We start from the raw sequence: 10,633 nt of genomic DNA on the forward strand, positions 1-10,633 counted from the left end.
ATATAATAATTTTATTTTTAAAAATAAATAAAATTAATAAAGTGTATTTTAATTTAAAATTTGAAATTAATTTATCATTTGATTGATATAAAAATACTATAAATATTATAAATTTTAATAGCAATGCAAAAACTCAATTATGTTTAATAAATTTTATTAATCATAAAAAATATTTATAATAAAAAAAACACTAGGTGATGGTGCAAGTTTACTTTATAAATTGATATAATTTCTTTAATTTTATTTATATAAATTTTACTACTTACCAATATTAATATTAATATTATTTTTGAAGGAAATATTAGTATTTTTATTATTTTACTATTCCACCTAACTGAACACACACTAAAAATCTAAAAAGATACAACCATAAGTCCAAAGGAAAACGCCCAACCAAGCTCGGTCCCCAAAAAATCCTAACAATCAACTCTGCCACCTCCAAATCTCCAAATAGAGACGATCAAGAGCCAAGTCGGGCCTCAATACAATTTTAAGGTAGAATCTAATTTGATCTGAATAAAAATGTTAAAACTCGAGCTTGATTTAGTTTGCCCATATTAATTTTTAAATAATTATTTTTATATAAAAATAAATTTAAAAATACAATACATCATATAAATGTTTCTCAACAAATTGAAAATAAACAATAACAAGAGTTATACAATATCAAATAATAACAATAAAAATAGTGTAGCAATAATAGTGAAACGACACCAAAACAATAACAAAAAGTAACAATTTTTTTTGCAAATTTGGGCCAGGCCAAAAAAATTTACCCAAGGCCTGATCTGTTTAAAAAACGAGCCTCATTTTTTTGTCTAAAGCTTTCCATTTTTTGGGCCAGTCTTTATGATTAGGTATATCTCCAAGCTAAAGAAGAAGAGGGAGAGAGCACCGGGACCAAACGTGTGGAGTGTATTGATTTCCTTCAACCAAAAGTAAAATAGCCCCAAAGGAAAACAAGCTAGGAAAGAGTAATTCAATCTATTTTTGCAACAGAATATCGGTAAGTTCAAACACCAAAAACCAGTAATCACAGAGAGAAGGAGATGAGAAATACGAAATTTCAGATTTACAATAGAATAGCATAACTAATGTCTAATTCATCATTCTTCTGTCCTCTTTATACCCCAAGCCGTTATTCCTCTGCTGATATAGCTCCCATAACAAACTCAGTAAACTTTTGAGGTGCCTTGCGGTTGTGAGTGGGTCTTGTGTATACTGCTGGCCCATCTCCCTGGTCTTCTCGTGTGTTGGTATCTGCACCTTGTGGCCCATTAAGAAGAACGTGGTTGTTGCAATTGGCCACCAACATGCACACCTCAAGTAGGAAATTCTCGTGTGCTGGTCGCTGTTACCTTTTCTTCAGGCTTGCTGTTGAAGAAAAGGAAATTTAGTTGGGCTACGCCAGAGGATTTCTACTGCTGTGAGACTTCTGATATTTTGTATTATGCATGACATGGGAGGGTGATGTTAATATGTTTAGTTTTGAGAAAGAATTTTTATATAAAACTCATCTTTTATAAACTAGAATTTTTATATAAAACTCATCTTTTATAAACTACGTTTTTAATGAAATTGCAGTAAAGTTTCAAGGGTTTTAAAGTGTACTATTATTGCGTCTTGTACGCCAATTGGCTGGTACTAAATCAAACTATGATTTTATAAATTTTACACCAAAAACAATATAAAATAATGATTTCTAAATAGTGACACGACATACTCAGATCCTCCTAAAGGATCGGATTTAACTTTTTACTGGGGTCAAACATTTCAGCACTATAAAAGCAGAAGAGCTTCGCCCAACATCAAACAAGAATAGTCAAAAGCGAAAGGCCAGAAAGGTAGACCAAACGGACAGTAGGAAGCATGGTTGAAAGCATGGAACACCATGAAGCAAACCAACCTCTCATCGATGGCTTATGTGATGTGAAACATCAGTCAATAGACAACAAAATATATTTCTACATATTATTATTTTTATAAAAAAATTTCCATCCTTCTCAAATTCCATTTATTGAATTGCAGATGGAATGATAAAGGTTTATGTCTAAGTTTTCCATTCACATAAATTTCGAATTCAATTATTAAATAATTTTTATTTTCTTAAATCCTTTATTATAAAAAAAATCTCATTTAAATAATCTTAACTTTGTTTTTATAATTAAAAAAAAACAGCATATATAATAAAACTAGTTTACAAAAAATTAATTAAAAAAACAAAGAGAAGAATGAGTGTGAGTCAAACACCGGCATAAATCTCAAGGGCATCGTCGTTTAGATTGGAGACAAAGTAGGAGAAATAGTCGGCGAATTTGAAAGGGCGGTAAAGGAGCGGATGTTCATTGTCGACAAGTTCACGCGCCGCCTCTATCATTGCTCCTTCTTTTGGCACTGTAAACAGCCCGAAAGAGTACCTCTCTTTCTCCCCCTTCATCACCACCCTATGTTTCACTGCTACAAGTCTTCCATTGCTCCATGCCTATATATATATACAATTTATTATTATTTGAATTTTTTAAAAAAAAAAGAAAAGATACAACTAATTAAACTAAAACAAAGGGATTATATGTAAACAATTACAGTCTTTCCCTTCTATTAAAAGTTATTTTAATTATTCCAGATTCTACATTTTCTTCTCGTAGAGATGTATTCAAATGTGCAACTTCTTACATTCTTTAGAAGGTGGTGAATATGCCTAATTAACGTGTGGAGCTAGTAAAATAATAAAACAATTTTTAAAAGAACATGTGTTTGTATTTAAACCTTACTATATTTAGGTTGTTTTACTATATTTGATCAAGTTTCAAGATATATACTATTTATTGGTTGTTGTATTTCCTTATCTAGTTTTCAAGAATTTTGTATTAGATCAAGTTAAAATTAAAAAAAATAAAATTGAGAGTTAAAATTTAAAAATTTGAAGTTAAAATAACTTAAATTGAATTATTAATTTTTGGGATATATAAAAAAAATTATAATAACAAAAAGTTCCCCTATACTTTAATAAAAATTTTAATGTAATACTTCTACTTTTAAAATATCTAATATGGTACCTGAACTTAATTTCCATCTACCAATTTAGTATCTCCTTCTAATGATGTTAATTACTGACAAAAGTTAAAGGAAAAATAAACTATTAAAGTTAAGGGACTCTAAAGCAATTAAACAATTTTTCTTAAAAACCTTCCCTTCGTAAGAAAAAGCTGTAAACACTATTTTTCCTTTGGTCAAAAAAGCATTCCCAACTTTCTCTCATTCCAAAGAAAACTTCAATAACTAGAAAATTTTCAATTAAAATTTTCATTTCCTTAATTTTTACCAACACTTCATCTGTTGTTGTAGTTTGTTTGAATTTTGGTCGAGGTATTATGTTAAAAACTTTATTGAAGTACAAGGGAATTTTTTGTAGAAGATTTATAAATAGTGTAGATATTTGGTATGCACACAACGCAAGTAAAAAGTTTAAAAAATGACATCTTATTTGAAAGTGTTGGATTTTTAATGTCAGTGATTACTAATAAAACTCTCTCACAATCTAAATTATTTTAGGAAGAGATACATTAAATTTATCGAATTTATTTCTTTATTATATGATATTTATGTAAATCCTCAATTAAATTGGTAGCTATCATGAATTTCCATAGTGAAAAAGTGAGGATGATGAATGAAAGGATGATTATTATTTTTATATATACTTACCTTAAGTGCATCACCAACAATGACAACCAAAGCATCTTTGGGAACCACCACTTGCTTCCAATGTCCTTCTTTAGTGACAATCTCAAGCCCTTGCACTTCATTTTGGCATAGAATAGTGATAGCATTCTTGTCTGTGTGAGCCACCAACCCTAAATTTTGGTCCCCACTTGTCGGTACTTTATACTTCATCACCCTCAAAAAGCTTACGCTATCTCTCACCAAAGCTTCATATTTTTTTTCTTCGATATCAAAACTCTCGAATATCATTTCAAGGATCATAAAACTTAGCTCTAGCATCTTTGAACTCATCATATTGAGTATCTCACTATCATAATGATTAAAAAAAGAGTGCAATTAGTACATAATTTGGTGACAAAAGTAGATTTTGTCACCATCAATATTTAGTGACGGAAATGAGAAAAGAGAAAAACGTCACTAAATAATAACAGTGACGTTGAAAACGTCACTAATACACAAAATTGTATTAAATTTTTTTACCATTTTTGACACTAAATGGCATATGAATTTAAACAGCCTGTCTATGTTATTAATGCTGGATTTCATGATTGGTGGTGGAGTGCTTTGAATTGGCCAATATGTAGACCAGATTACAGCTGAGCAATTGACAGAAGACTTAAATGAAACTGCAGCCAAAAGACCAGTTACAAAGAGACTGACCATAAGTTTTATTTTCTCTATGATGAATCATGATTTTTTTCTGGCAAAGGCATGTGTATGTAAAATAAACAAAAATGTTTTTTCTTTTCTTTTTTAAAGAAATTTAAAGCTGGCATTGGCAATGTATATTAAATGCAAATCTATTTCAAGCATAAGCACTGTATTAAATATGGAATTGGCTGGTAGTGAAGGTGTTTGGTGGCAGCCATTATAATGTCAAAACTATAGCTTTCTTATTGTCTTAGAGATAAATATACATATATTATGATTTTTCAAGTTCATTTTTCGGTTGATTGTGACAAAGGGTCCTTTTGGTTTTCCTAAAACTAGTGAAAAGTTTGATACCCCATACGTTCTTTTAGTGAAAATTAAAGAAAAATGTTAAAAAATCTCATCAAACTATAGCTGGTTTTGTTTTGAAAGCTGAAGGTTACTTGCTTCAACAAAGTATAGCAATGAAAATCAAATGTTATTAGGGTATTTTAGCTTGAATACATATAGCCAATGCAACCAAACATAAAAGCGCTTGACATGTAAAAACCAGACAGAAAGGATGAAGAAACATTACCAAAAGGCAGGGTTTCCTTGAGGCCACATGAGGTGAGTGAAGTCTCGAGCGGCTTCGAGACGAGTGGCGTCGTCGATGCCGAAGCTCTCGTGTAAAGGAACCATGGGGCATTTGCCTTGGTAACTGCGGTAAGGCTTAGGGTTCTGGTACTTGGTCTTGGTTTCCTCGGGGAGGTCGAACAATGACTTGATCCCTACCAACATGTCTTCGCATAAGCTGGTTGGGATCTTGTCGTAGCGCATTAGTAGGAAACAACCGTGGCTCTCGCATGCCTCTCTTACTTTTCTGCATAATGCTTTCCACCTCTGATCTGGTGATGATGATGATCTGCCATTTTTGATGTCTTCACCTGAGAATTCAATAACTGGGATTGTAGCTGTCCTATCCATCTCTCGATCTTAATCTTATAATTTCCCTCACTTTTTTCCCAGTCGGAGTACTCACTGTATGAAGGAAAAAGAACAGAAGGTACCCTAGGTTATAAGGGAGTTGACACTACACAATTCAAAAATGATTTTATGGATTTAATTAGATATAATTTCGATCATGTTAAGGTTAACCTAAATCACTAGTATTGTTAAAAAAATCTCATTGGGTGGAATTAAAAAAAAAATTTACAACCTTAATGCTTGGACGATTGTTTGATTAAATCGTAATACGTGCGAGATAGTGATTTGTTCTTATTAAAGATATATGAGTTGTACCCATAAAAAGCAATAGTTTAAATCATCATATTTTTTAATGTTAAACAAGATTTTGAGTTTAAGATCTTGTAAAGCTTAGAATTATCTATACTTCCTCTTCAATTTATAAATAGGCACTTCAAAGCATTTGAATCAACGTCTTCCTGCATTAACAACAATATACATACAAATTAAGTTAAAACTCAACCGGCTTCTATTATATTAAATTATAGCAACTAAATTCTCAAATTAATATATAATATAAAAATTAAAACCATAATTTAATAATTTCTTTTAGACTAAAATTCCAATGTCTATTAACTACATTGATGCTTGATGACATGCACATTTAATCATGTGAACTTCACGTGATTTTAATATTGACGACTTACACTGTATTTTGTTTAATATACATTGAATGAGATCTTTGATACATACCCTTATTGGAATTCGATTTAATTTTTCTTTTCTAAATAGTTGTCACCTTCAAGCCTTCACACACCAAATATTGGAATTATTATGAGTAATTATTTGAGAGTTTTTAGATTTTATAAACATAATTAAAAATATAACAAATCAAATTTATTTATATATATATATTTAATTTTCCAATTATTATTATTATTATATTTTTTATTATTTTGTAAATCCTAAACTTTAAATTTTGAATGGTGTAAAATAAAGGCAGTATGTCAGAATAAGTAGAAGTGGGAAAGAGTGGGAGCTGAATGAATAAAAGTTTATATTGTAAGGCATAGACATGTATTTATGTATGCTTGATGGAGTAGCTATAAAAACCCAGTTACCAATTAATGCTTTTAATTTGGCATAAATATAAAACTATAAAAGCAAACATAATTTTAGAGGGCCCCTTGACTGAAACCTACCACTCTAAACTATGAGTTTTTGATTGTTTCCTTTGGTTAAAGATATCAGCATTATCTCTAGTACCATAACAAGTGGATGAGAGTTCAATTATCGAGTATAGAGCAGTTTTAAAACTCGTGATCAACATCTACTCCTTTAATGGGTTTACAGAATGTGGTTGATTAGTTACTGAACTCGCTCTAATAGATACTTTGAAGAAAAAAAAAGATAAAGAGCATTATACTATATTATAATTTTAGGAATCAAATTTTAAAGATAATGTTGTTAAAAGGAATAGCTACAAATCTTAAAAAATCAAATTTTTTTTTTATAAATTCGTAAAAAAATATTTAAATATATATTTTTTGTACTTTTTGATACTCAGTAAGCATTTGTTTAAGTGAATGATTGATTTATTGTAAAGGTTATTAGGTGTACAAAAATAAAGGTCTTTTTTAGATTTTAATTTTGTCCAAAATTTCAACTTGTTTTAATTAAGTTTTTAAAGCATTAGTGTTAAATGTCAATTTAAATATGGAATATATCTAAAACACATGGATCAAATTGTTAACATATATGCCTACTATACAGAAATTTTGAAAAAATATATATATTTTTTAACACATCAAATCCAAATTGTTCATGAAATAGGTACATATATGTTTACGATTTGATCAACTTATTTTAAATTTACTCCACGTTAAATCCGAACTGACATTTAAATCCTAAATTAACAAATAAACAGACAAAAATACTTTATACAATACTGGTACTTTGAAAACTCAATTAGGATACTTTGAAGTTTAGGGAGCAATTTTGAATCTAAGTGATAGTTTAGGGATGTTTGGTGGAATTAATCCTTCTATAATTTTAACCTTTATCTATATATTTCAACTCGAGAATTCAGTTAACCCATAGTTTGGAAACTTGTGTATGTAGTAGATCTATGTACATGTGAAAAATGCCTGGAATTCCTAAGAATAAGGGAGAAAATAGGTAGGGGCATTGACTATAAAGAAAAACTAAAGGAAAAAGAAAAAGAAAAAGAAAAGGAAGAAAGGAAGATGGAAACTCATTTTATTGTTTGCATGGCCATAAACAATGGATCTGTTGTTGTTTGTCCGCAAACAATGGATCATGTTTCATGCACTTCCCCCTGCATAAGTGTCACTTGAAAAGCTACAAAGTAAACCCCACCTACTGTCACCTAGTGGACCATGGTTCTATTTTTTACATTTACTTATCATTGAGTGATTAATTGTAGGATCTTTTAGATGATTTGTATGTATGTAGGTATGTTAACAAAGGGCACATGCAAAAACCCTAACTTGAAATCTCTATGCACATATCTTATTACTGGTTAAACTTGTATTATTGAAGATTATTTGGTGATAAAAAAATTATGAAAAGATTTCTTGTTGGTTTAAGTAATAGGATCTATAAACATAGAAAGAGGGGTGAAGTCAAGAACTATATGACGGAGAATCGAGATAAGATAAGTTTATTTCGAGGGGGCAAAAATTAAAAATTTTCTATTTATGATTAAAAGGCGCTAAGCATTTAAACCCTTCAACCAAGAGGGGTAAAGGTGTCTGCCTGCCTCCCTTTGGCTATACCCCTAAACATAGAGGGCGCAAGATAAGAATATATATTGTTGGGTGACAAACTTAAAAAATTTATGCAAAAAAGATTAAATTGTAATTCTAAATAATAAGAGGGGGGTTCAATTTGCAATATGCCCATTTTATCTAGGGTCCCCTTTGGATCGCCTATGTAGAGTTACGTCCTAACCTTAGAATAAACTCTTTGTAATATCTATGTTTATAGTAATTTTTAGTCTCTCATTTGTGGTTGTAAGGTAGTGAAACCCAACCATATATTTACAAATTCCAAACATAAATTGAAAGTTTAATGAGGCAAAGGAATATGCAATTCTGACACTCAAAATGCAAGTTTATTAAGGGACCTTTAATCATGTTTGGGAAAGGATTATGAAGTTTAATGAGCAAGAGGAATATGCAATTAATGGCACTGAACATCAATTTGGGAAATATGATAAAGGATTACCAACTCTTCACTTAACACATGTGACCAAAAAATTAATTCAGGTGGGACACATTGAAAGAGTATGTTGTGATTGAAATACCAAGTCGGCAACAAGCTCACATGATATACAAAAGTATGCACCATGTGTTCCATTTCATAACTTTGCTAATATTTATACATTGCTTGTGAAATTGAACTTATCCAAAAATAAACTATACTATGGATCACATATATATCTTATTTCAAAACCAATTAGCAAGTTATTTATATATATGTGTGCATATATATATATATATATCTTATTAATGCATTTAAATAGGTAACTTGAAGGAGAAGGAAAGGATTTTGTGCTGATATTAGGTACCCAATTGGAAAAAAAGGAGCTGCAATATTTTTTATGATTACTTCCCATTAATTATATATACAAATACGTAGACTTTGTAAACTTAGGTGGTCCATATGTATATATCTATAGTGCAAGAAAATGCTTGAAATGGAGGGTGGCAGTCCATGTTGAAGCTTTATTCACTGAAACATCTTGGAAGCTGTCATAAGAAATGTACACAGAAGGAATCCAACACATATTATGGCCCAAAAGTTTGGTATTATGATAAATTTAACCTTCAATGTTTATATCTTTTGTTAATTTGATCTTATTGTTTTTAACTAAATTTGACATTTAACTTTTTAAAATTAGTCGAATTTGACTATCAACTTTTCAAAGAGTCGAATTGATTTTTTTTTAAATGAAAAAACTTTCTAAAACGTTAAATTTTTAAACACTGCAAATCGTATGACAATCCATATGTATTTCATTCTTTTTTTAAAATTTTTTATATATTTTTTGAAATTTGAATATTTTATTTTTATAAAATTTAAATTATTTGTTGATGTGGCATGTAAAACAAATAGTGTAATATCAACACGAAGTACAAGTAAATTGCCCCACGGGTGGCCACGTTAACATCATTTAAAAAATCAAGATTTTAGTCAACATTTTCATTAAAGAAAAATAATTTAACTTTTTTTAAAAAATAAATAATTAAATTTATTTAAAAAAAGAAAAAGAGGATAAAATTAACAAAAATATATTCTTTAACAAAAATATTTTTATTTTTATACTTTTTATACTTTTTATTCTTTAATTATAAATTTTTTTTAAACAATCTCATTTTAAGTTCTGATAATTTTTTAATTTTAAATCCATTTTAGTTAGCCTTACTCTTGAAGAATGAAAATTGTCGCAGAAATTAAAGTTACGAACAAACAAAAAAGCCATAAGAAAAGAATAGTACCAAGTATTTGAGTTAATGCTCTCAAAAGCATTTTTTAACTCAAGAATGAAATATAATGAATGATTACAAGTGAGAGGAAGGCCTCTATTTATTGTTGAGCTTCCTCAGATCCGATGGTACAGATTGAATTACATCAATGATTAAGGTTATTGCCTATCTAGAAGATGAGAGTCCTAAAGGATTTAAGCTCTATACAATCTTATCCCTTAGATTTACATTAATTGTCTTGATAATTATAGTTTTATTGGAGTGTTTCACTAAGCTACCAATGTTTAACGATGTTTAATTAATTACTATAATTCTATGTATATGTAGAGACCAACTAATATAACTATGGAGTCAGTGGCTATCAAAATCATCTAGGCTAAAGTAACATAACCTTTTCTCCTCGTTTAAGTTAGAATAATCCTATTGAGAGTGGAATAAAATCCTAGCTTAATTAGATAATTTCCAAAAAAGAAATTAACTTCCATTTACAAGAATATATTCTATTAAATAAAATGTAAAAATGTAAAATTTGATATAATATAAAAATAATATGAATATAATTAGTAATATAATAAAAAATAAAGGGTATTCCATCTATTTTGGGGTAATTTAACAAAAAATACAAGTTCAAGTGTTAAAAGAGATGAAAAATTAAATTTAAGATTAAAACGATTTTTTTTTGTAAAGTCATTATGCCAAAAAATATCTATGTTTCAAGAAATTTTACATAGGAGGACTATTTCGATGTTTGACACAATGCCTAAAACTACCCATAACCCCTCCCCAACCCATAAATAAGAGGATAA

The 10,633-nt window shown here is 29.3% G+C and overlaps 1 protein-coding gene across 1 annotated transcript; it reads right to left on the reverse strand.

The window, feature by feature from the left end:
• Positions 1–987: 987 nt before the first annotated feature.
• LOC107937996 (probable 2-oxoglutarate-dependent dioxygenase AOP1) lies at positions 988–5,447 on the reverse strand. Its single transcript, XM_016871019.2, has 4 exons — positions 4,949–5,447; positions 3,703–4,027; positions 2,251–2,482; positions 988–1,374 (listed from the first exon to the last, which is right to left on the reverse strand). The coding sequence occupies exons 1-4, from the start codon at positions 5,335–5,337 to the stop codon at positions 1,355–1,357; spliced, it is 966 nt and encodes a 321-aa protein (XP_016726508.2). The 5' UTR covers positions 5,338–5,447; the 3' UTR covers positions 988–1,354.
• Positions 5,448–10,633: the final 5,186 nt, after the last annotated feature.

The sequence above is a fragment of the Gossypium hirsutum genome, chromosome A13, assembly GCF_007990345.1.
Source record: "Gossypium hirsutum isolate 1008001.06 chromosome A13, Gossypium_hirsutum_v2.1, whole genome shotgun sequence".
NCBI lineage: Eukaryota > Viridiplantae > Streptophyta > Magnoliopsida > Malvales > Malvaceae > Gossypium > Gossypium hirsutum.

Coding starts and splice junctions, on each gene's coding strand:
- LOC107937996 (XM_016871019.2), bottom strand. CDS start 5,337: ATGGATAGGACAGCTACAATCCCAGTTATTGAATTCTCAGGTGAAGAC. Junction 2,483..3,702: donor TTGTTGGTGATGCACTTAAG/GTAAGTATATAT, acceptor ATATATATATAG/GCATGGAGCAATGGAAGACT. Junction 1,375..2,250: donor TGCCCTTGAGATTTATGCCG/GTGTTTGACTCA, acceptor TTTCTTCAACAG/CAAGCCTGAAGAAAAGGTAA.